Source organism: Girardinichthys multiradiatus, chromosome 21 (assembly GCF_021462225.1).
Source record: "Girardinichthys multiradiatus isolate DD_20200921_A chromosome 21, DD_fGirMul_XY1, whole genome shotgun sequence".
NCBI classification, from domain to species: Eukaryota; Metazoa; Chordata; class Actinopteri; order Cyprinodontiformes; family Goodeidae; genus Girardinichthys; species Girardinichthys multiradiatus.
Window position 1 is genome coordinate 33,889,768 of NC_061813.1, and position 26,688 is coordinate 33,916,455.

A 26,688-nucleotide genomic window follows, 5' to 3' on the forward strand; every position below is an offset into this window, starting at 1 on the left:
ACCATGTCATCTGCAAAAAGAAGAGACGAAATCCTCTGGTCCCCAAAGCAGACCCCCTCCGGCCCTTGGTTGCGCCTAGAAATCCTGTCCATAAAAGTTATGAACAGGACCGGTGACAAAGGGCAGCCCTGCCGGAGTCCAACATGCACCGGGAACAGGTCCGACTTAGTGCCAGCAATGCGAACCAAACTCTTGCTCCGCTTGTACAGGGACCAGATGACCCCTAATAAAGGGCCCCCAACTCCATAGTCCTGGAGCACCCCTCACAGGGCATCACGAGGGACACAGTCGAATGCTTTCTCCAGGTCCACAAAACACATGTGGATCGGTTGGACAGACTCCTATGAACCCTCGAGTACCCTGTAGAGGGTATAGAGCTGGTCCAGTGTTCCACGGCCGGGACGAAAACCAAACTGCTCCTCCTGAAGCCGAGGTTCGACTATCGGCCGGACTCTATTCTACAATACCCTGGCGTAGGCCTTACCAGGGAGGCTGAGGAGTGTGATCCCCCTGTAGTTGGAACACACCCTCCGGTCACCCTTCTTATGTAGGGGGACCACCACCCCAGTCTGCCAGTCCAGAGGCACTGTCCCCAACCGCCACGCAATGTTGAAGAGGCGTGTCAACCATGACAGCCCTACAACATCCAGAGACTTGAGGTACTCAGGGCGGATCTCATCCACCCCTGAAGCCCTGCCACCGCGGAGCTTTTTAATCACCTCGGTGACTTCAGCCTGGGTGATGAAAGAGTCCAACCCCGAGTCCCCAGCCTCTGTTTCCACCAGGGAATGCGTGATGGCAGGATTGAGGAGATCCTCGAAGTATTCCTTCCACCGCCCGATAATGTCCCCAGTTGACGTCAGCAGCCTCCCACCCCCACTGTAAACAGTGTTGGCAAAGCACTGCTTCCCCCTCCTGAGGCGGCGGACGGTTTGCCAGAATCACTTTGAGGCCAACCAGTAGTCCTTCTCCATGGCCTCACCGAACTTCTCCCAGGCCCAAGTTTTTGCCTCTGCCACCCCCCGGGGCGCGGCAAGGGCCAAGGGCTCCGCCAGATGTTCCCAGCAGACCCTCACTATGCGTTTGGGCCTGCCCAGTCTGTCCAGCTTTCTCCTCCTCCAGCGGATCCAACTCACCACCAGGTGGTGATCAGTGGACAGCTCAGCCCCTCTCTTCACCCGAGTGTCCAAAACATGCGGCCGAAGGTCTGATGATACGACAACAAAGTTGATCATTGACCTCCTGCCTAAGGTGTCCTGGTGCCAAGTCCACTGATGGACACCCTTATGTTTAAACACCATGTTTAAACATAAGGGTGTCCATCAGTGCACTTGGCACCAGGACAGCCATGTTCATTATGGACAATCCGTGACTAGCACAGAAGTCCAATAACAAAGCACCACTCAGATTCAGATTGGGGAGGCCATTCCTCCCGATCACGCAAAAACCTTCATTTTGGAAGGAGGAGAGGAATCCGCAATGCCTCACACTCCTTAGAATGTGTCATCGAACTTTTCATTGCGAGATTTGGACTACAGGTCCTTCTCAAAATATTAGCATATTGTGATAAAGTTCATTATTTTCCATAATGCCATGATAAAAATTTAACATTCATATATTTTAGATTCATTGCACACTAACTGAAATATTTCAGGCCTTTTATTGTCTTAATATGGATGATTTTGGCATATAGCTCATGAAAACCCAAAATTCCTATCTCACACAATTAGCATATTTCATCCGACCAATTAAAGAAAAGTGTTTTTAATACAAAAAACGTCAACCTTCAAATAATCATGTACAGTTATGCACTCAATACTTGGTCGGGAATCCTTTTGCAGAAATGACTGCTTCAATGCGGCGTGGCATGGAGGCAATCAGCCTGTGGCACTGCTGAGGTCTTATGGAGGCCCAGGATGCTTCGATAGCGGCCTTTAGCTCATCCAGAGTGTTGGGTCTTGAGTCTCTCAACGTTCTCTTCACAATATCCCACAGATTCTCTATGGGGTTCAGGTCAGGAAAGTTGGCAGGCCATTTGAGCACAGTGATACCATGGTCAATAAACCATTTACCAGTGGTTTTGGCACTGTGAGCAGGTGCCAGGTCGTGCTGAAAAATGAAATCTTCATCTCCATAAAGCTTTTCAGCAGATGGAAGCATGAAGTGCTCCAAAATCTCCTGATAGCTAGCTGCATTGACCCTGCCCTTGATAAAACACAGTGGACCTACACCAGCAGCTGACACGGCACCCCAGACCATCAATGACTGTGGGTACTTGACACTGGACTTCTGGCATTTTGGCATTTCCTTCTCCCCAGTCTTCCTCCAGACTCTGGCACCTTGATTTCCGAATGACATGCAGAATTTGCTTTCATCCAAAAAAAGTACTTTGGACCACAGTCCAGTGCTGCTTCTCTGTAGCCCAGGTCTGGGGAATGCGGCACCTGTAGCCCATTTCCTGCACACGCCTGTGCACGGTGGCTCTGGATGTTTCTACTCCAGACTCAGTCCACTGGTTCCGCAGGTCCCCCAAGGTCTGGACTCGGCCCTTCTCCACAATCTTCCTCAGGGTCCGGTCACCTCTTCTCGTTGTGCAGTGTTTTCTGCCACATTTTTCCTTCCCACAGACTTCCCACTGAGGTGCCTTGATACAGCACTCTGGGAACAGCCTATTCGTTCAGAAATTTATTTCTGTGTCTTACCCTCTTGCTTGAGGGTGTCAATAGTGGCCTTCTGAACAGCAGTCAGGTCGGCAGTCTTACCCATGATTGGGGTTTTGAGTGATGAACCAGGCTGGGAGTTTTAAAGGCCTCAGGAATCTTTTGCAGGTGTTTAGAGTTAACTCGTTGATTCAGATGATTAGGTTCATAGCTCGTTTAGAGACCCTTTTAATAATATGCTAATTTTGTGAGATAGGAATTTTGGGTTTTCATGAGCTGTATGCCAAAATCATCCGTATTAAGACAATAAAAGACCTGAAATATTTCAGTTAGTGTGCAATGAATCTAAAATATATGAATGTTGAATTTTCATCATGACATTATGGAAAATAATTAACTTTATCACAATATGCTAATATTTTGAGAAGGACCTGTACACAGGTGTGAGGCTTTGCTCTCTGGCTGTGAAACATTTAAAGACTATTGGAAATATAAACATTTTCTTTGACCCGCTGAAAAGAAGAAGAATCTGATCATGATAAACATGTTTTTTTGCAGTGAAACAATAAAACAGATCACCAATTTAACTTTTTCAGATGAAGTATTCAATATTTATAAAATAGTAAAGTAATATATACATTTCAAAATTAGTACGTAGTGTAAAATAAAGCCGAGGACATGCATACTAATCCCATAACTAAGTAGAGATTTTTTAACATTTACTAAAATAACCTTTTATTCACCTCTGGTTATATCAGTGGACATGTTTCAAAATATTGAGCAAAAAAAAATTGGTAATCAATGCTGCAACACATAGCGCTTTGACTTTCTTTCAGCCACTCAACAATGTTGCTGCATTTTCATAAAAGTTACATATCACCTCACATGAACTGTGGATTTCTGAAGCTTCTGAAGCTTTAATGTATCATTTATTTATTTATTCCCTCATAACGTTCGTTCGTCGTCTTCCGCTTATCCAGGACCGGGTCCCGGGGGCAGCAGACTCAGCAGAGACGCCCAGACGTCCCTCTCTCCAGACACCTCCTCCAGTTCCTCCAGGGGGAGCCCAAGGCGTTCCCAGGCCAGCCGAGAGACATAGTCCCACCAGCGTGTCCTGGGCCGTCCCCTGGGCCTCCTCCCGGTGGGACGTGCCTGGAACACCTCCCGAGGAAGGCGTCCAGGAGGCATCCGGTATAGATGCCCGAGCCACCTCAACTGGCTCCTCTCGATGTGGAGGAGCAGCGGCTCTACTCCGAGCCCCTCCCGGATGGCCGAGCTCCTCACCTTATCTCTAAGGGAGTGCCCGGCCACCCTACGGAGGAAGCTCATTTCAGCCGCTTGTATCCGTGATCTCGTTCTTTCGGTCATGACCCAAAGTTCATGGCCATAGGTGAGGGTAGGAACGTAGACCGCCCAGTAAATTGAGAGCTTTGCTTTTCGGCTCAGCTCTCTCTTCACCACAATGGACCGGCACAGCGCCCCCATTACTGTGGCAGCCGCACCGATCCATCTGTCGATCTCCCGCTCCATTCTTCCCTCACTCGTGAACAAGACCCCGAGATACTTAAACTCCTCCACTTGAGGCAGGAATACATCCCTGGCCGAGGGCTCTGCCAGGCGTTCCCAGCAGACCCTCACTATGCATTGGGCCTGCCAAGTCTGTCTGGCTTTCTCCTCCTCCAGCGGATCCAACTCACCACCAGGTGATGATCAGTGGACAGCTCAGCCCCTCTCTTCACCCGAGTGTCCAAAACATGCGGCCGAAGGTCTGATGATACGACAACAAAGTCGATCATCGACCTCCTGCCTAGGGTGTCCTGGTGCCAAGTGCACTGATGGACACCCTTATGCCTGAACATGGTGTTCGTTATGGACAATCCGTGACGAGCACAGAAGTCCAATAACAAAACACCACTCGAGTTTAGGTCAGAGGGGCCGTTCCTCCCAATCACGCCTCTCCAGGTGTCACTGTCATTGCCCACGTGGGCGTTGAAGTCCCCCAGCAGAATAATGGAGTCCCCGGGAGGGGCACTATCCAGCACCCCCGACAGGGACGCCAAGAAGGCAGGGTACTCTGCACTACCACTCGGCCCGTAGGCTGAAATAATAGTCAGAGACCTCTCCCCAACCCGAAGGCGCAGGGATACGGCCCTCTCATCCACTGGGGTAAACCCCAACACGAGACGGCTGAGCTGGGAGGCAACAAGCAAACCCACACCAGCCCGCCGCCTCTCCCCGTGGGCCACTCCAGAGTAGAAAAGAGTCCAACCCCTCTCAAGGAGATGGGTTCCAGAGCCCACGCTGTGCATGGAGGCGAGCCCGACTATTTCTAGTCGATATCTCTCGACCTCCCTCACAAGCTCAGGCTCCTTCCCCCCCCAGCGAGGTGACATTCCACGTCCCTAGAGCCAGCCTAAGCATCCGGGGATCGGGCCGCTGAGGTCTCCACCTTCGTCCGCCACCTTCGTCCGCCACCCAATCCTCTTTGCACCGGTCCCTCACGGTTCCCCCTGCAGGTGGTGGGCCCACTGGGGGATGGCCCCGCGTCTCTCGTTCGGGCTTGGCCCGGCCGGGTCCCGTGAGGAGCAACCCGGCCACCAGGCGCTCTCCGACGAGTCCCGACCCCAGGCCTGGCTCCAGGGTGGGACCCCGGCTCCGCCGTACCGGGCGACGTCACGTGCCTCGATATTTTGATCTTCATGAGGGGTTCTTGAAGAACGTGCCAATTGTAAATGGCTGTCCCTCACTGCTGGTCAACACTCCCTTCAATATGAGAGCAACACAATACATCTCCTGCTCTGTCTTGTAAGATTAAAGATGGCCTTTGCAAACATTCTGGAGACAGCCCTGGTTCCTTTGGTTGGTGACATAGGTGTGATGAAAAATATACAGCTCATGTTTAATCATGAAACACTTACGTATAAAATTCTTTATACTTAATACTTGCTTTAAGTTTAAATACTATCTTAAATAGTATCTTTTTTTTGTTAGGCTTTTAAGTGACTTGATTAAAAGGATTTATTTCTTAATAAACTTTATGTTATGTTAATTATACCTTTATGGTACCTTAAGTTTGGCTCTATATTTATTTTAAATACCTTTTTTTATGCTTATTCATTTTGTTTTAGTATTTTTATTAGCAAACTTTGACACGTTGCTTGAATTAAATGTAGATTTTAATTTACATCTTTTTTATTTGTTTGTTTGTGTATTATATATTAACGTATTAATTTTATTTTTACTACTTTATTTATTTATTCTACTTTTATTATTATTAATATTACTTTTACTATTTAGTTTGTTTTTTCTGTTCTGCACTTCTTAATATTTTTTGTCTACCTCTAGTGTCTTCTCACCATCATCTGCATATTTTTGCAAATATTAGCCTTGTTGAGCTAATTATTTATTTGGTTTGATTGTTTTGCAGCAGTCTTATAATTGCTTTGTGTTTTTAAAGCACTTTGCAATACTCTTGCAGAAAAAAGTACTTTATAAATAAAAAGAACTGTAATAGCAGTGAGACCAGTTTGAAAATAAAGGCTTACCTAAGTTGTATTAACAGTTCCATCCTAATAGACCTAAAGAAAAACCTTTGAATGTGAACACTTCAGGTGATTAGGACCGATGGGATTTCCTGCTCCACAACGCAGCATTTGTGTCACCACCATCTGTTCTGAGAGGATGACGCACAGCCCTGCGTCACACCTCCCTCCCTGTATCATACAGCATTTATGAAAATGAGAATTCACACATGAGAGCTGACATTTACGACGCGTACTTGAAGGCAACAAATTAGATAGAACCAGAGAGCGAGGAAGAGAAAGGAGTTTGCTCATCAGCCCTTTTTCCGTTTTCTGGCCGCTCGTTGTTCCTCCTCCTCCTCCGCTGGGTCACAGGACTGACAAAGAGGAAGGAATATGGTTTGGTGAGACGCTCCTCCCGTTTAGTAGCGGATCTCTGCAAACACGGACGGGAGACTGTCAGGGGTGCTCGGTCCGGATAAAAGCCGCCTTTAACACCTGAGACTATCGCCCACAGCCCTGCATAACAACCAGCACACCGGGGCACATAAATGGGTGAGATGCGGCGCATTTCTTTTAATTGTTTCTGGTTCTAAACAGCCTCCAGCCTCCTCTGTGCATCTGGATGGGACAGGACTCAACGCCCGCTCCAGATGCGCACAGGGTCCAGTCTTCTCTATGCTGATCTACCTCTACTCCTCCCCCCGACGTCTCTCCATGCACACAGCACATCTTTTTTAATTCACTACAAGACACCACGGGCGTTCTGTGGGCCATTTCTGATGCTTTTATTCATGCACGATCAGAAAGCCACGCGTGGGGGGGGGGGGGGGGGGGGGGAGTGCGTGTTTGTGAAGGAAAGGAAAGCCCACTGATGAGTTGCAGATGTTGACACGTTTACATCCACTCTGTCCGTGTGCCTATTATGTGACAGTGTTTCTCCATCCAGCTCAGTGCCTGAGTGCACGAAAAGGGCCTTACAGTTTTCATCCACGCCAACGTCTTTTCCCACGGGCAGAGCGTTGTTGTTCATGGCTGTTACTGGCTGCAGATAAGGTAGTCCAGATATCAATAATTAGGTGCTATGTAAAAAAAAAAAAAAAAAAAAAAAAAAAAAAAAAAAGGCGCGTTGTGTAAAATAGCTATGTCCTGCAGGGCTTCAGTTCTGACTTCCCCTTTTGTTTGCATGTTTTAAAAATTCAAATTATCTGCAAGAAACACACTGATCACTAATAACGCCTTTTATGTCCAATTTGCATGCATGCATTCTGATGCATCGCTCTTTTGGTGCATTGTTCTTGCAGCAAAGAAACAATGCATGGCTGAAACTTCTTTAACACTCAGATTTTGAGTTGCACTTAGGTGCCTTGGCTGTATTAAAAGCCTGTGAAAGTTGCAAATGACCCTTCAACCTAAACTCCCAAAGTGGCTATTTCATGGTTGATTAGGTAATCCAATTAGATTAATTAAGTACTAAATAGCGGAAACTGTAGCGACCATGACTTTATTTACTTATAAATGAACCCTAAATAGGTTACTAGGTTATGAATAGTCTTGATTGTTGCTGGTTAAGGCTGATACTCCATCTCAGTATAGATTTATATTAGCCCTGTAGCTCATAGCAGCCTAACTCAACAGAAACCTTACACTGTAAAAACTAAGGCTGCTGTAGAGTATTGTGCAGATGTGTTACAAAAATGTTTTCAGGAGAAACGCTGATACTGACGACAGAAATAATGATTTTCTTCCTGTTTATGTATACAAGCTAGTATTAGCATAGCAGCACAGCTAGCAGCTACAGGAAGTTTGAAAAGTTTTGTGTAGGTTAGTACATCCATGAACCACTGCCATTAAAATAAAACATTATTCTGGGAATGTTTATTATTTATGTATTGATTGGAAGGGCATAATATTAACAATATGGCTAAAACTTAATCTCACATACTACCTAGTGTTAGCATAGTAGCATATTAACTCCTGACAATGTTTGTCATCCATTAATTGATCACCGAAGTATAAAAATATAAATAACCCCTAAAATTAAATCTCAGATACAAACTAGCAGGAGAGCTTGCTGGTAAATAAGGAAAATTATTTGCTTTACAATCTAATAAGTAATTTCCTAAAAAGTAAGACATTGACTCGTGGGAATATCAATGTTTACCCAATAACACAATATTAGGAAAACATGAGAGTTTAATAATATTGTTGAATATTTTGATGATGATACCAAATTTTCCTCACTTTTACTTTATTTTCCATCTCAGTGAAGACTCACCATTCTCCTTGACCTTTAGCTCCTTGGTAACAAAGATGTAGATCAGATCTGGACGTAAAAGACAGTGAAAGTGCCTCCAAGTGGCAAAATATATTACTGGCAAGCAGAGATTGAATAAATGGCACCTAACATACCATGGCTCATACATCTCTTTTCAGCTTTACCCACCTATTTTGTATAGGGCAGAGATCTGGGCTTTGTCATGGCCACTACAGAACATTGACTTTGTTGTTAAGCATTGAGAAGACCTATATGCCCAAGCTTACAATTTCTGGTTGATGTCTTCAGATGTTGTGACAGCATTCCTGTACTTCACAGCTCAATGATGTTCTCAGGGTTTCAAGCTCCCCCTCTTTTCCTCCAAATGTAACATTGGTCATTATAGCCAAACACTTTCTAGCTTCGTCGGACTGCACAACATATCTCCACAAACTAAAGTTTTTGTCCCTCAGTGTTTTAAGACCAGACTTGTGGATGTTCACCGTTCTTTTCCTGACATCTTGACTGATTTCTAAGATGTCCCACAAGGAAGCGGTGTGCTTGAGGTGTTGCCATAAAATACATCCAGAGGTTTGTCTCTGTTTAACTCAGATGTTGGTTGACGTATTGGAAGTTTACACAGCAATGGCATTATCGTCTGGACTTTCCTGAATTGTTTATAGACATAGTAATCTTTGAAGAATTAATACAAAAATCTCTCTTGTGTTATTCTGGCATTTAGCAGTAGAAATAGTTTAGGTAATCCTAATTGGCCTAAAGCAGAAGATATTTAGTCTGGTTTAATGTGAACAGTGAAGAAAACGTGACTTTTTATACATTATATATAAACAGATCTCAAGTGTAAAAATGATTGCAGTCAGTACAGCAACGTTCATATTTTGGAAATTATTAGCTGGATGTTGTAAAATGTGTGAAGGCTTTATACCCTTTTTACACATCCGGTGTTGACTGTCCTGTTTATTTCTTCCCCTCTTAGCCCCCGCACTGGAATCACTACTGTAAAACCATTGTAATTACCCACGGACTCCATTTAGTATCTTACCTAAATTAAAATAAATAGGCTGCCCCAAACCTGACAATTAAAAATAGAAATAGATTCAGGCATCATCAAGAACTTGCTTGGATGAGTCCTTTACGTCAGTCAGTCAGTGATTTTCTACCACTTTTCCATAGTGGGTCACGGGGAAGCTGGTGCCTATCTCCAGCAGTCTATGGGCGAGAGGCTGGGTACACCCTGGACAAGTCACCAGTCCATCGCAGGGCAACACACAGACAACCATGCACACACTCATTCATACACCTAAGGGCAATTTAGAGAGACCAATTAACCTAACAGACATGTCTTTGGACTTTATGTTCGAAAGTATTTTGTAAAACACCCTGTTTGTTCGGATATATTGCTTTAAATGAATTAAAAAATGTAAAACAAATTAACAAAGCAGTTCCAACTTACTGGGAGAAGTGACTTTGTTGGTTTTCTGTTGACCCAAATTGGATTTAGTTTGAGTGGTGTTCCACTTTTGTTCAAATCCATGACTCAGATTTGGGTTTTGTGCAAAATTCACTTTATAATATTTACGTCCAATGAATAAGCATTCTGCTGTTTTAGATGAGTTTGCTTTGACAGTCATGTTATGTAGTAAACTGAGTTTTAGAAATATACCTGTAGCAAGAATTGGTTAGATGAATTCAGTGGACTGTGGGTTGTGAACTGAACTTGTCAACTCTACGTTAGTACCAGTACAACTTGGTCACTATCGCCTCTGTTTTTATTTGTCAAGTAAATAAAAAGACTGACAGGCCAAGCACTGTCTCACAGATCTTCGTTTGGATGCAGTTTGAAAATGAAACATAAGGGAAATCCTGGTTTAGACAAGATAACACACTCAATCGTCAGTAAAAACCAAATGCAAGCACTTGCTTCCATTAGCGTTTTCTACAGGAAAATGCTGTTCAAAGAACTTACAGTTGTTTCAGGTGGTGGGTTTACAGATGTCAAACACAGAAAGCTTATTTTTCCTGCATTTGAGTGATTTTAAGAGACTGCAACATAGATTGTATTAATGCACCTGGAGAGTTTGGCCTCATTGTGGGGCCTTTTTTTTTTTTTTACAAACAATACAATAAAAGAAAAGACAAAACACTCTTAGTGTGCTTTGTTTTGGGGTTTGCCTGACCTTCATCGTTTAGTACGTACTCTTTCCCATTTATACACAAAGGCAGAGTCTTTCTGTTGTTTTTTACTCATATGTCTGGTTGAATTATGTTTCCCTTTTCTTATGTGAAGCTAAAAAACCCTCTCTGCCAGCATTACTCTCACCGCCTACTCTGCAAAGTTTTTTTTTTCTGTGAGCGGCTGACACCAAGACTTCCCAGTAATAGTGGTACAATATTACAAACAGACAATGTGAGCTGAAACGGACTCAGCCACAGGAATCACTGAACAGCAGAAGGATAAGCAGAGAATGGTTGGAATTTTCCCTCTTTGCCGAAGCATTGTGATCCGATCCACAGTTGGAGTTGAGTGGGTGGCTTTGGCTCCCAGTGGGCTCCGGTCCAGAGTGCTTTACAGATACAAACACACAGCTGCTCTTGACATCACCAATGACTGAGGCTCACCAAGAACTAAACACAGGTTGGCTGTAAACCACTGAAATGCCATAGTGGCTCTGCACAGATCTCTCTCTCTCTCTGTCTGTGTGTCTTTTCCCCATTATCTAAACTAGCTGCAGCTGTTCGGTGGACGCTGCAGGCTTCATCGCAAATTCCTCTGCAAATCTCTTTCTTAACCGTTTGAGTGGGAGTTGTGTTTTGTCTGCAGGATGAAAGATATTCAGTTACTAGTCTTCTCAAGGCCTTGTGTCTTTTTAATTCTTGGAGAAACAATGTTACTACCATAATGAGTTTGAAATTTGACAAAGACTTTTTTGCCCAAAACACTTTTAGTAGATTTAAATGCTCATAGCTTTAAAGCTAGATCCAATATATATATAGTGTCAGAGTGGATTTTCTTTTAGACGTTTGTGGCTCATTCAGCAACAACTTCTCAGACTTAAGTCATGAAGCCATATTATTTTTAGAGAAAGCACACATTCTCCTGGCAGCCCTTCCAAACAAACTGCACCAAATCATTATTCCTCCACCACCATGCCTGAGAGTTGGTCTGATGCATTTTTGTTGAGAAGTAGTATAAACATGTTGGTGTACATCATGACCAAACAGCTTGATATTTAATTCATCAGTGTAAAGGTGTTGTGGTTCATTCAGGATGCATTGTAGCAAAACTAAGCTATACTCCTATTTCCTTTTTTGAAAGAAGAATCTTGCTAGTGCCAACCACTCCAATAAAGCCATATTTGTCCAGTTTCTTTATAATTGACTTTTAAAATGTTGGTCTGGTCAGTCCAAAGGACATGTCCCTTATCAGGTTTTCATTGATTCATATAAAGAATTTCATATTGTGATTAAGAAGTGAGAGGCATAAACACGTTCACATACAGATGTCTATTGTTGTCTAAATGTGGTTAACAGATGGTTAGGGTTGATCATATGTTTTTTCAGTGCATTCACATGTAACTTTGGAAACCTGAGTGCTGCAAGTCTTTCCAGACAAGCTGCACCTGTTTAGTCTTGAATATTTAATATTTCATCTGAGGTCTGTAGAATCTGACATGGAGCACTTAGGGCCCTTTTGCTGTTATGCTAAGAGTGGCAGCTGTATTAAATGATTTCTGCAAGTGAAAAACATTTTTTCCCAGTAGAATGAAGAACTTTGTTCTGTTAGGAAAGGCATTATGACCCATTTTCAGATTGAAGATGAAGGAGTCCAGTGCATTTCATTAACAGTCCCTAACTGCTGCTTTCCCTTTGAAATCATATTGAAGCCGGACTTCCCAATGTTGTTTTTAGTGTGCAAACTGACAGTAAAATTGAGGTGGTTTACTCTGATCTCATATCTGTTAGACTCAACTCCCTCCGCATGGCTTCAGATGAGGCAAAGTTCCTGTCTACATTTGCCATTAACTTCATGTTGCTGTCACTTTGTGGCCTCTCTTGTGCTCTGTGACGAGCCCTAGAGCTACCGTCTTCTCCTTTCTGGTGCATTTGATGCCAACAAATGTGTTGGTTCAGGTCTCTCCTGCGGTGCCTCCTTAGTGACAGTACCATAATATGGTCTGCATGAGAACTATCACAACCTATAAATTCACACTTCTCCTTCCTGAAAGAACTTTCCACTTCCACTCACAGACTGGTTGACACTTCCTCTCCCCCTCACACCCACACACACACAGACGGCCACCAGCAGCTACAGAAAATAGTTTCTGTGCCACATTACTAACACATCTGCATCTAATCCTTGTAGTTATCTGCAGCCAGATATCTTTCCGTCCCATCTGACTAGCAAGCTGACTTGAACTCTCCAGTCGCCTCCTTTGTCTGTTTGAAATTGGCATCTTGTGAACGCCTTTCTCCTACTCTTCCTCCTCCTCCTCCTGTAATGTACGCTCTCAGGAATGCCCTGACCTCCTGCTGGAACCCACTGTCTTTCTCAAAATGCGGTTACTTGTGGTTTCTGTTGTCATTCTGTGCCTTTACCACAGTGTGAAGAAATGTTGGTGGAGCAAGTTACTCTGTTAGCTACTCCTTTTCACTGTAGTTTCCATGGTTACCCAACTCCAGAATCTCCCTCCTTGCCTCCTCTACTCCCCTGCTAGCTGATGTTTAAACAAGGATCAACCCTTGATGGCAATCATGCAGATGGTGATAAGAACACATTACCTCCATGTTTTTTAAGGTAAACGAAGCTGTTAGCTGAGAAAAACAACATCAGCCAGTAAAATACTTTACTGCAACAGAAGGGCACCGATGCACAGATGCCTGATTTATTAAAAACAAATCTGAAAATAAAGAATTATTTTAGTTTAATTACATAGTTTTCAAAATAAAACATTTCATTTAGTAAATATTTAGAAAATCTATCTTTTTTGTGGCTCTAGACAAATTTTATAGTAGAGGGGGAAAAGTGGCTCTTTGAATTGAAAAGGTGGCTAGACATAACTTGAACCTGTTTAAAGACATTTGGACCAGCAAAACAACTTTTATAACTCAAAGTGGAACTAAACCCCAAATCAACCTGTTTTGCAGATAAATTGTACAAATTGGGTCTTAAAGGTGCTATCTTTATGTTACTGTCCCATTTTTTACATTTTGATGTACACTAGTTTAATTCTGCAGTATTTCTCCTAAAACCAGTGCTGCCCTCTTTGCGTTGAACAGTTGCTACTGCAGTTGAATTTTCCTATTGGTTTAAACAGTACAGGTTGGTACATGTCTACATCATACCCCTGTGTTCAAGTATAAAACCATCTCAGTCAGACACACCCGTAGTGAGTCAGGAGTTGGAAAAGTGAGCATTGATCGTTTAATGCTTTAGACCTTCGATCATATGCTTTACTTGAGATAATATCAATCTACATGTAATTTTAAACTTTCTGAAAGTTTGTTACTGCTTTGAACACTAGCCCATGTTAGTCATGATGCTGCTGACATCACTTTACCAGTCAGACACTGGACCCACTCTGTCCCCCGCTGCCTCAGCAGCTCCAGCTTTGGGCACTACTGAGTCAGTGCCTTAAACCAGTGGCTCGAACTGACAAGACTCAGGTCCACTGGGCACCACAAAGCCTCCCTCAACCTCAGCGGACGAGGGGGGGTTAAAAAAATCATACACCTCAAAAGATCTATCCATGGTGAAACTACGAGCAACACTCTGGTCACTCTCCATGTTTTTCCATGTTATCCCCGCTTAACATTCTCCACTCATCCCCATGTGACCACGCCCCTCACTGTCTCTTGGCACCGCCCACTATGGGGGCATTTTTCAAAATTTGTCTGGGGTTATGCTTTTACATCGGGTTTAGTTCCACTTTAAGTTAGATTATGTTATCTTAAAAATCTGCTGTCCTAAGCCATATGAGCCTGAGCCACACCTATATGGGGAGATATGTAAACGTTTTTATAAGATTTGGGAAATCTTTTAAAGCTTTTCTTTGGACCTCAACTGCTTTTTCACAAATGTTTTTTCATTATGCCTATCCACGATGGCGTATTATTTGTGGAGTCTCTAAATAAATGAGAACAGTGGATGATTTGAGGACAAAGGAAGAATTGGGATAACTTTTTTCTTGTGTGGCCTCTGACAGCTATTAGATACAAACGCTTCAGAAGGAGGACTTCCAAAGACTTCTGCAACTGAGTTCTTGTGAAGTATAACATTTTCTTGCCAAAAAGAGCACCTTAGAGTAAAAGAACAAATTTCTCTCTTCTCATAGCATAGCGTGAGATTAAGTAATGTTATTATCATGTCATTTTTTGCTGTATTTGAAGTCACTGCTACTTTGATTCAGTCGCAGTAGGACGCGTGTATGACAGCTGGAGCGCTCATGTTAAAGCCTGGATCATGTGGTGATCAAATTGTGTATGTACAGGGTCAAAAGTGTAGTAAAGGGATGTAGAAGCGATACTTTCCAATGAAATTTCATCTTCTTACCAATGAAATAAAAAGCAAATACACAATTGTGTAAATGGGGAATTACTCAAAAACAGTGTGACTAACTGGCCTCAGCTGGCTTTTCCCAATCTCCTCTTACCAAAAAATTTAAAAAGGAGGAAAAAGAACATCTTTTTCACAAAGGAGTCTACAATGATGTGTTCACAAAGGCTCTTCAGGTTGTCACCTCTGAATCACGCAAGTTGTGTCCACCATACACATCTGACTGATCTAACCCACAGCCTCTTGACTTCTAATGCTTGAACTTGAAGGACCTGAAAGAAGGATAATCTCATAATTGTTATCTTGTGAATCTAATAAGAATTCATAAGCCTTGTAAAGAATTCACCACGAAGCGGTGTAATTTGAAACATCAAGTGTTAAATCACAAGAGGTTCTTAGATGAATGTTGTTTATGTCAAGTAAACATATTTCAGGTTCGCTAAAACAAAAGCTGCCTTGAAGAGAGCGATTCTACTTATTGCATTAAGGATATCCATCTGGGGTGAACTTGAAAGGTGACCTTTATCAGCCTGTTTTTGTGGTTAGAAAAAGCCAGACACAGATTTGAGACTAAAGAGGCATGTGTATTTTCTAAAAGCTACTGAAGACATGTATTTAGAAAGCCCTGACTTCAAGCCAATTTTTTTTAAGGTCACCCAAATATATCGGAAAATATTTTCTAGTTTTTGTGTATTGCTTTTTTCTGGACCTAAGGTTGATTTTAACACGAGAGACTAAATTAAGATTTTGACAAAAGAAAATATAACCTGCTAGTCATTAGAAGATAATAGTGAGATACATATGTGGTAACAACCTAAATAAAAAAATCAGGTTTCATTTGTTAATTTTGAATTTTTTCTGCAGAATCTGCAGCTATATGTGGCTATTTTATGTGTTTAATTTTTATGCAACTGCAGGAAACTTCAACAAAAAATGGTTCATATGACTTCTTGCACAAATTTTTTGTAGAATTTTAGGAATTTTTAGGAATGTCTTGGTTCCTGTTGATAAACTAGCAAGCTTGTTACCGAGATGTTGATATTGGTTTATCCCTAATACAGGTGACAAAATCGCAGCTCCATGTGTCTAATGCATCTCTTAATTTTCTATTTAACTCAGTAGCAAACTTATTTAAACATTTCAGTGTAGTATACTTTTCTTCTTTTACTGTTTTTTTCTGCACATAGCTTGCCATTTACCTTGGGAAGATCAATAAATAGTTACGTATCTCTGTCTCTAACTGATAATGTCACAAAGATAATTTCTGGTTTCATCACCTAATAAAGTTTCACATATGCATTTGTGGCAAAGACAGGTGCGCTCAACACGTAGACAAAGATAAGGAGAAGAGAGATCAAACATATACTGTGTATGCTACCATATATGGATAAATGATGCGGCTTTTGAAATGCTGAGAATTTCATTTGCATTGAGTATGTCTGCTTCTTTAGCGTTAAGACTGACTGTTCATTGATATAATTTTATTCATGAAATTTCTGTGTGTTCCTCTTTCATTTCAAGTTAAAGTAATGAATAAAAGATGCACAACAACATGCTAAACTGTAGTGTAAATGTAGAACAAGGTGGTTTTATCTGCGCTGTTTGACCCTTATCCGCTTATGACTTTCTATGTCCACAGTGGAGGCCGTGGTGGAGTTCGACTATGAGGCTCAGCAGGATGATGAGTTGACCCTGATGGTGGGCGACATCATCAGGAACATACGGCGGGATGATGGAGGCTGGTGGGAGGGCGAGCTGGGTGGACGCAGGGGGTTTTTCCCTGATAACTTTGTCAGGGTGAGTAATTACAAAGGAAACCCCAGCTTCCACAACTACATTTTATCTCTTTTCTCACTGTTCACTTGAGCATATTACCTTCACCACCAGCTGCAAACGCATTATTGTGGCTAGCTTCGGTATTTGTGTGAGCCTCTACAGTCACTTCAGTGCAGTAAAATGTCCTTTACACAGCTTAGACGTTAGGTCTTAATTCTAAATTTATAAACTGAGCTAATTTTAAAAGATTAGCTAAATATTTTAAGGCAGGTTATGTTTCTGCTTAGACTTAAAGATTAGGACTTATAGAAATCTATATTTATTTAAATGTTATGCGACACAAACCAGTTCACAGGTGAAAAACAAATACTTTAATCAGAGAAGTAGCCAAGAGACCAATGGTCACTCTGGAGGAGCTGCAGAGATCCACACCTCAAGTTCTAGCATCTATTAACAGGACAACTATTACCAATCCACCCTCTCATGTACAGCGCTTTGAATGTCTTGTTACTGAAAAGCGCTATATAAATACATTTACCTTATCTTACAAATCCTTTATGGAAGAATAGCAGGAAAAAAGCCAACGTTGAAAGAAAGTCATAAGAAGTCCCAATCTTATAGGGAACACAGCATGTGGGAAAAAACTAATACTGCATATCATATTGAACACACCATACCCATGGTTAAACATGGAGTTGGCAAACCATGCTGTGGGGATGTGTTTCTGTAGCAGTAACTTGGTTGATGGGAAGATGGATGGAGCTAAATACGGGGCAATACGAAAAGAAACCCTGTTAGTGTCTGTAAAATAGTTTAAACAACAACCAGCCAGAAAACTAGGCTAAACATAAACCCAGAGTTATGAAGGAATGGTTTAAATTGAAGCATATTCAATTGTTAGAATGGCCTAGTCCAAGTGTAAAATCCTGATGGGACTTTGTGGCAAAACATGAAAACTTATATTTATAGACGCTGTTCGTCTGATCTGACCGAGGTTGAGCTCCTCTGCAAAGGAGAATGGGAGAACTTCAACAAGTAAATGTGCAAACCTAGAAATGACCTGGGAGACCCTGAAATGACCCTAACTGAAGCATAATGTGGTTCTACACAGTATTGACTCAGGCAACACTTGATTTTCTATTGTAAAAATCTTTTTAACCATGTATCACCTTCTTCCACTTCATAATTATTGTGCAGGTCTAGCACATATAACCACAATTAAATATAAGGAAGTATATAAAACGTTTTAAGGGTCTGAATACTTTTGCAAGCTCTTCTCCTTTGTGTGAGACACTGTTTTATAACCAAATGATACATGCAAATGAGTGGAGATAAGTGGAAACTCCAGTGAAAATGTTTAGCTACAGTGTGAGAGCACATCATTTCAATACTCTTAAACCCATTCAATGAATCTTATTATAGAAGCAGCTGTATTTGTTACCAAGTCTAAATTTTCAGCAAAATTACAATTACTCCAACTGACCTCTGCAAGTTCTCAGTTTGGAAAATTAGGAAGTGGGAAAGGCCACAAACCAACCCATTACTTCCTCTGAATAGTGGGTGTGACAGTTCACCATACTCTGTGTTTTGTTCACGTAGCCTAATTTTTGTATAAATTATAGCCTTTGTCACCATTTTCTAAACCTAAATGTCACCTGCCTCGAACCCAGGACGTTCTTGCTGCAAGGCAACAGTGCTACCAACTGCACCACCATGCAGTCCCATTCTGAAATGTTGTCTGTGTTAAAAAACTCCATTGCTTCATGATATCCTGCTTCTGATCACCGGTAACCAACAACTCTGGTGATCTAAGCGCAAAATACCAACTATGGGAGAGTGGGAATGATTAAAATAGCTGGGGAAAACATAAATAAGTGGTGTGTAAACCTGTATTTCAAAAAGTAATGCAAGCAGCTGGTTCTCAAAATAATGAGTCATTAGAATCATCAGATAAGGGCTGCAACGCAAAGCCACTGTGAACACAAAGAAATTTAGGAATGCAGACGTTCTGTTTCTGAAATACAAAAGAAACGTGGGGTAAAAAGTACCAAACATGTACCTCGTATTAAAAACTAAGCAGTTTTTTTTAGCTTGATTTTCATCAGAAGTCCTACCTTCTTTCTTAAACAGTGAGCACTCTGACTGCTCTTAATAGTAGGTTGGTAGTAAAAGGTCCTGGGTTTGAATCCCTGCCTGGGATCCTTATTCATGGAGTTTGCATGTTCTCCCCACGCATTTACAGATTCTCTCCAGGTACTCCAGCTTCCTCCCACAGTCAAAAAACATGACTGTTAGGTTAATTGGTCTCTCTAAATTGCCCTTAGGTGTGCATGGTTGTTTGTCCTGTGTCTCTGTGTTACCCTGCAATGGACTCTCGACCTGTCCAGGGTGTACCTTGCCTCTCGCCGGAGATAGAGACCATCTCCCCCGTGACCCTGTATGGAAGAAGGAGGTCTAGAAAATGGATGGATGGATGGATGGATCCAGTTGGGAACTTCTTTCCTAAGATTTATCCAATAAACAAAAAAACATATAGTCTTTATTGTGCCTTCCATCACTGCCATTTTCCTTTTCCCTGTCTACATCTTGGTCATATTACCTGTGTTTATAAGTTGGTGTCCAAAGTAGCTGGTGTGCTAGAGGAAGAATAAGGCATGAGGTTAGGAAATCCATCCATCTTGTCTCCCTGCTTCAGCACGCCTGATTTCCATTGATGGCTGATTAACAGGCTTTTGTTGTTGAACAACAGTCACCTGAATCAGGTGTGTTAAAGCAGGAAAATATCTCAAACATGCAGGACATTGGCCCTCGAGAACCGACTTTGGACACCCCTGATTTAGAGAGACCAACAGTCATGTTTCTAGACTATGGGAGGAAGATTTTTTCCCGCAGTGTATTTGTTTTCCACCATGTTTTTTTAAAGTTTATTAACATTATATACTACAATAAAGACAGGGGAAGTTAAGAATCCAGAGTACCCAGAGATAACCCAGAGAACATGGAAACTCCATGGCATCCAGGCCTATATTTGAACCCATAATCTTTTTGCTGCAATGCAACAGTGCTACCAGCTGTGCCACCGTGCAGCCGGAAGTTAGGGAATGTCCTTCATTTATAATCATTATTTTCTTTACTTTTATGTGTCCACTGGGATCCTTAGATTTTGACTTTTAGTTTCACATTTCTTTACACTTTGCATTTTCCTGTATACTTGTCATTGTTAGGGCACTGAAACCACTTGCTTTGAAGTACGGCTGTGCGATAATACAATAGCAATATATATCGCAATATAATTTTTCCTTGATAGACATAAGAAAGGGTCGATATACGCCTTCAATATGCAGATAAGATGAATAGCCAATGATTGTAAGAGTTGCTCCACGCTGGACCAATCATGTGGCTGGAATAGAGCCACGTAAAGTTATGTTGACGCAGACAGCACAGCAGCAGCCAGACGCGATAACGGCTAAAGTATGTGCAGCTGTAGCCTCTTATTTTAGGTAACAGGTAGGACATCACTTAAAAAAGAGAACAAAATGTGTGCCCCGAAAGAAGAAAAGATAGAAGACCCAGTGAACGGCAGCGTTGACTAGAATGGTCTGAACAGTTTAGTCGTGTTGAGGTATTTTGCCGATTTAAAGTCGGACAAAAAAAAACAACAACAACAAAGTAGCGTGCACTGCAAGTAACGTCGAGTGCATGCTTCGACAAAGTCGAGAAATACCACCAAACTGGCATCGTATGATAAATTATTCCCCTCAATTTGATTTGCTAACCAAAGCTGAATGAAGGTAAAGAAACTCCACCATCCTTCCTAAACCTTGAGCTGGCAGTAGCTGCTCAAGGAGCAGGTACCCAGGAAACTAATCTCCATGCAAGGCTCAGCCAATGAGGATGCAGGTCCAGTCATTCAGTTGTAAAGTGACATTATAAAATAAATGGCCATGGGAAAAAATTACCCTTATAAAATAAAAGCTGTCTTTTCGAAATGACATTTTGAAATTAAAGAAACTGCTGGAATTACATAAAAATAGCTTCAACAACAATTTAAATTAGTAGGTAAAAATTTTAGATGAAAATTCTTTTATATTATAAAGCTGATTTTTTATGAAAAATGAAATATATTTCATAAATCTATTATTTATTTATGTGGATAGTACTTCATAATGTTTCATTTCTTTATTTAACTTTGAACACTTTGGCGTTCCATAAAGGTTGGCGCTACAGAGCGCTGCCTGCTAAAACCAGCTGCCACAGAGACAGTTTCTTCCCCCAGGCTGTTTCTCTGATGAACACTTGACACACATTTTATTCTCTTGTAAAGACACTTGTGTGTATACATCTGTATTTTAAATATATTTTTTATTTCCATTTATATTGAAAAAAAAAAAAACTTCGCTGAGAGCAAAGTATACCGGAGTCAAATTCCTTATTTGTGTGCACAAACTTGGCAATAAAGCGGATTCTAATTTTATTTACCCCAAACAGTTGAATAATGTTCAATGACATGTTTAACTTTTGAAAATAAAATTTAAAATCAACAATAACCTTCTGATATCTTCAAATCTCACTTAATAGTACCAGAGAAAGTTAAAGATTGACAAAAATAGTGACTTGTTTTATATTATGATATATATTGATGTTGACTCATATGAAAAATATTATCATGATAGGATTTTTTTTCCATATTGCCCAGCCCTACGTTAGAGCTATTTTTCATTATTTTTGGAACTTTTCTTTTTTATCTCTCGTCTCTAGACTTTTTGTTCATGAAAAGTGTGTTCATTTTTATGTCGAAAGTTGAGAAATATGTAAAAAAAAATAAAAATAAAAAAATAAGGGAAGGGAAGGGAAGGAAGGGAAGGGAAGTCAAAATATGGATATGCAAACAATCATTGATTTGATTTAGACACTAAAAACAAGTCAGTGCTGCAGTTTATTATGGTTGGTATGTTGGATGTACATTTGGACAAGGCGGTAATTGATTTAATAAAGCATTCTGTGGATGTCAGCAGACATTTTGTATTTACATTGGACACATAAAATCTTTGTAACAAAACACTGAGAAACATTCTGATCAAAGTATTCACCTCAAAGGCCTGATAACGAGTCAGCCGAAGCCATCTGTCGAAGCTATGGCATGAATTATCTCGTATCCTCTTCCTTTAGACATCAGATAATTCGTTTTCTTTTAGTCAAGATTTTAATTGCTTCATAATTAAGAGGCAAAAATTGTTTCGAACACTAAAACTGTTTATAGTGGATCCTCTATTTACTATGAAAAATCTCACCCACTTTTCCTACACAGAGTATCTTTGGGGAAATTACTCACTCAATCCTTTACTGTTGCCATTAAACATTTGTTTTTGAAGTAAATTTTTTCCACAAAAATATGATGAAATATATCATTAAAGATAGCTTTTACTCAAATTAAATACTTTATTTTCTACCCTATTTTTTACGTTTGGTGTAACTATGATAAAGACGGGAAGTTCCGAATTCTCACTCCATCCTTTACCGTGGTGCCAATCGATGCCTTTGCATCTTTTTTACATATTTTCAGTAGAAAGGTTTTTTTCCAAACATGCAAAGTTAACGTATACAGGATTATGCCTAATTTTAGGAGTAATGGTTCACCAAATATACAGAAATTTAATAACCCAAAAGAGTGAAGCAGATTTTAACATTCTTGTAACCTTGGTGGCCTCATGATGGAAACTTTTTAAAGGTAAAATGGATGCAGCAGAAACAGAGTTATGTTCTTTTTAATCCACTCTCATACATCACCCACATGACTCTCATAGCCCAAATTGTTCAGATGCAGATCTATGTGAGTTCAGATTACGGTAACCTTTAGCTGTCAGACTTAAGCAAAGAAAAACGGAGCTGCAGAGGTTCTGCAGCCGCCTGTTTTTACCCTCTTAACATATTTTCAGACTTTAAGCAAAATCAGCACAGAGTGAAGAATCAGCTTTCATGTTAATTCACAGTTTCTTTAGCTTTCAACACTCCATGTGATATTTTTAATAGCCTTTTAATAGAGAGGTGTTTTAAGCGTCACCACATTGGTCACCACATTGGTTCCTGCTTAAACAAAATTTAGATTTGTAGAGCTGATATTTTTGTACAAAATGACGAACAATTCTTTGGAGAAAAAATTATAAATAGAATCAATTTTAACAGTGCTTTTCTACTGTACCCCCTGAGCCGTAGTTCTTGATGCAACTGTCCTGGGTTTGATTCCCAACCTTGAGACCTTTGGTGGATGTCTTCCCTCCCTTCTCTCTCTTCCTATTGAACAGGACATGAATTGTCTGATTTAAACTCAGACAAAAAAAAAGTTATTAGTTTTTTTATACAATGTGTGTAAATATCTGGTTTTAGTTGTATAATTGGCTGGTTGTTAAAGCTGTAAAATAGTTTATAGTCATAAAAAGAGAGAAGTATTTTCTGTAAAAAGAGCAGAAGTTGAAATGTACCACAAGCTGAAAGCACCAGGACAACTCTGTGCAGGTCCATCTTTAGTCAGCATGTTTACTGCTCAGCCAGGCCTCATTTGTGCTGACTGTACGTCACCGTTCACCAGACAATGGCTGCTGAAGCCTGTATGAAGAATTTGAGTTTATGTTTGTATGTGTGAATGAGGGAGAGAAAGACAGACAGAGATAGACAGAGAAAGAGAAAGAGAGAGGGACGGTGAGTAACGCAGTAATGCCGGACTGGTCTATCATGAGACTTCAGTTAGTGCCAATCAGCGGCATTAAGCTTCACCGTGCTGCTGATGAATGTGGGTTTTTATTGGAAGTGCTGGATGTGCACATGAACACACAGGTCAGAGAGCTGGCGCAAAGTAAGAGTATGCAAACAAACGGTCAATATTATTGATAGCAGTGTTTGCTTGTAAATATGGAAGAGACGGATGTCATCTGAATGTGGACACGGTTAGTGTTCAGTGTTAAGTCATTTAGCACAGAGATTTAATCAGACAACAATATTTTGGGGCTAATTTGACATACCACACATAGTGGTGTTTTTGGGACAGGGTTTTTTTTTTAATCAGTAACTACCAGTCATGTATAAAAACCACAGTAGTCACAGGGGAAATACTTAGTATGCGCTGTCAAATATCTCTAATTGCCATCATCATTTTTGCTGTTCAGTGTCTGTAAATCTACCTGTTTTTAAGAGAAGGCTCAAATTAGATTAATGTGAATTTCTCTGTCAAAGGGTGAAAAGATACAGCTTGGAAGTGAATCCTACGGTGTTTTTAGATAGCACAAAAGCAGATACATGCGCATCTCAATAAATTGGAATATCATCAACAAGTTGATTTAAGCAATTTGATTAACAAAGCAAAGCTTTATCCATTAACTATTGTTATTACACTTAGTGGGATGTATGTAAAGTGTTTATTGTTGTTAATTTTGATGACTATGGCTTACAGATAATAAAAATTCAAGATTCAGAACGGTAAGCCCCTAAAGTCTGCTAAGGAACTAGCTGTTCACAGTGTCCAGTATGGACGCCCAGCATGAAGTCACCAAGTGTCCATAATTAGAACTTTTTCCAGGCTTTTGTACACATCTTCACCAGAGGTTCTTGTAGTTGTAGATAGTGCTGTCAGTTTTCTAATGTCTTCTTCTGTTGGTGGCTTCAGCTAACAAAAACCACAACCTTATCTACTTTCCATGTGCAGCTTGAAATAGACACATCTTACCTTATCAGATCATCACATATCTTCCTGTTGATTTTTATCTCACTCTGGTTGTTTCTTCAATAATTTTTGATTAACTTTAAATGACAAGAGCAAGAGTGTGTGCAAACATTTTAATGTCTAACACCTGTGTTTCATGTCAATCTTCCCTAAATTACAAAGTTTTGAAACATGCACTGCTAGCTCTAAAGGTTATGTAAAAGTAACTACAGTCATTGCAAGAGAAATGGCTCCACCAACTCCTTACTGCCTGATTTTTTTACAATAGTATAGGAAATAAGCATATGTGGTTTTGCTGTCAAGCAGATAACAAATTCAGTAAAGATTAGTAGTTCAAAAATACCCCATGCAATAGATATACATTTAGCAAATTAGTGACATGAGGCCTAATTAGGTATAGTAGTAGTTAAACAACTCTTCCAGTCCCAGGTATTTAAATTATTTTATTGCTGCTGCTATTGCTGGAGCAGAGGTTTCAAATGGAATTACTACATATATTTTAGTACATTCATTTCTGGGATTTAATGATAAAACATAAATAATACAAAACAAACTTAATATAGTCCAAAGTCAGTATCCGAAATAAAAGGCTGGAAGCCATGAACACGCCGGAGGCAACAGAACAAACCAGAGGACAGAGAATCTGGTGAGAAGGTGATGAAACCGGCAGGATTTTAACGACTGGGATGGTTGGTGAGAAGGATGAGGACCAGGTGTGACTCATCAAGGAATGTAGAGCTGCTGGGGAAGAACCTAAGCAGGGAAAGTGAGGGAAGACGACTGCATAAACACATAAATGAACACAGAGGGAAATCACAGGACAGAAAGAAATCTCACTTAACCAAAACATAAAGATAAGCACCGAAATTAGAATCTAAACAAATAACAAACAGAAAAACAGAAACTTATCTCAACCCACAGCAATGAACTCGTACGGAACACCGCATGTGACAATAATAAACCCAAAATAATTCAAATACAGAAATAAATGAGTACCAAAAACAGAAAGACCAGCGGGTGATTAGATTTCCATAAAGGGGCAGGTGGGTTAGAATAGCTTTTTTTCTCTTAATGAATTAAGTCAGCATTTAAAAGCTGCATTTTGTAATTACTCAGGAGATTTACATCTGATATTGAATTAGTTTGATGACCTGAAGGAAATCTGTAACGGACCAAATAGTTTTTTACTGTATGTTTCTTCTGGACCTTGTTTTTTGTTGAATGGAGACTAAGATTATAAATCCTGTTTTGCAGTACAGAGACAAGGTCAGAAGCCCGGTTGTGAGGGACACACAAAGCAATGTTCAGCATTCAGAGCACTCATGTTTTAAAGGCATAATTTCTTTTAGTCTTTCAAAGACACAAACAAACACACACAGACCCTAACACAACAGTGTACATGATGCAGGTGTTTCCTGTTCAGATACGGTAAATCACATTCTCTTCCTCCACTCTTTTCTGCTGGGTTTCCTTTAACCCACGGCTACCTCCATATTCCTGCAGCAGGAATAACAGTTATGCAGGAATGTGCCACAATGGCATTTCGAAAAGCAGTGCAATTAGCTATTGGGCTCTTCCTGATATTGACTCACACAATGCATTATTTACACAAACATGAGCACTTTGATTTTATCCTCTATTTATATTTAGTTGCTTCTTAAGAAGAAAACACCACGTAAACATTGCCTCGCTCATATCCGCTCATAAAATAGAGGAAGCTGTAGACTAACAAATGGCTGCTGTGTGATTGTGTGGGCCACCCGGTGTTTCTTCAGAGTTATTCTCAGCTGTCCTTCTGTGGGTTTGTGTCAGTAAGTTCCTGAATAATGCTTGTGAGTCTGTTTTTGCATACACAAAGGTAAAGCTGGCGGCTTTGCTGTCTGCCTGCAGAACCATACATTGATTCTGTGTTTCATTAGCCTATTTAACAAGCTGCAAAGTGATTTCCTTACACATTTTACCAGAGTGCATGCGGTCACGGTAAATGTTGAGGCAATGCGGTCGTCCTTCTATTGGATGATCACTGAACTGAATCTCCAACTACTGAACCACATGTCTGAGGTCACTATGGATGGAAGGAAATCCTAAATACTACTTAATTTAGTGCTTAATAAAGAAGAACGGTGAAGATCTGATACAGTCTTTTTGGACTGAATTGGAAGATAGCAAACTTAGGTCTGAGTGGG

General features: G+C 40.8%; 1 protein-coding gene across 2 annotated transcripts in view; it reads left to right on the top strand.

The window, feature by feature from the left end:
• The first annotated feature begins 6,426 nt into the window (after window positions 1-6,426).
• The window catches only part of sh3kbp1 (SH3-domain kinase binding protein 1), a 58,270-nt gene continuing 38,008 nt past the window's right edge, over window positions 6,427-26,688 (top strand). Inside the window, exons 1-2 of one of the 2 annotated variants that reach the window (XM_047349863.1) lie at window positions 6,427-6,736; window positions 16,652-16,809. In XM_047349863.1, coding sequence (XP_047205819.1) covers window positions 6,733-6,736; window positions 16,652-16,809 — 162 coding nt within the window. In that variant the 5' untranslated portion in view covers window positions 6,427-6,732. The remainder of the gene's footprint in view (window positions 6,737-16,651; window positions 16,810-26,688) is intronic. The other variant, XM_047349862.1, reaches the window with a different exon arrangement.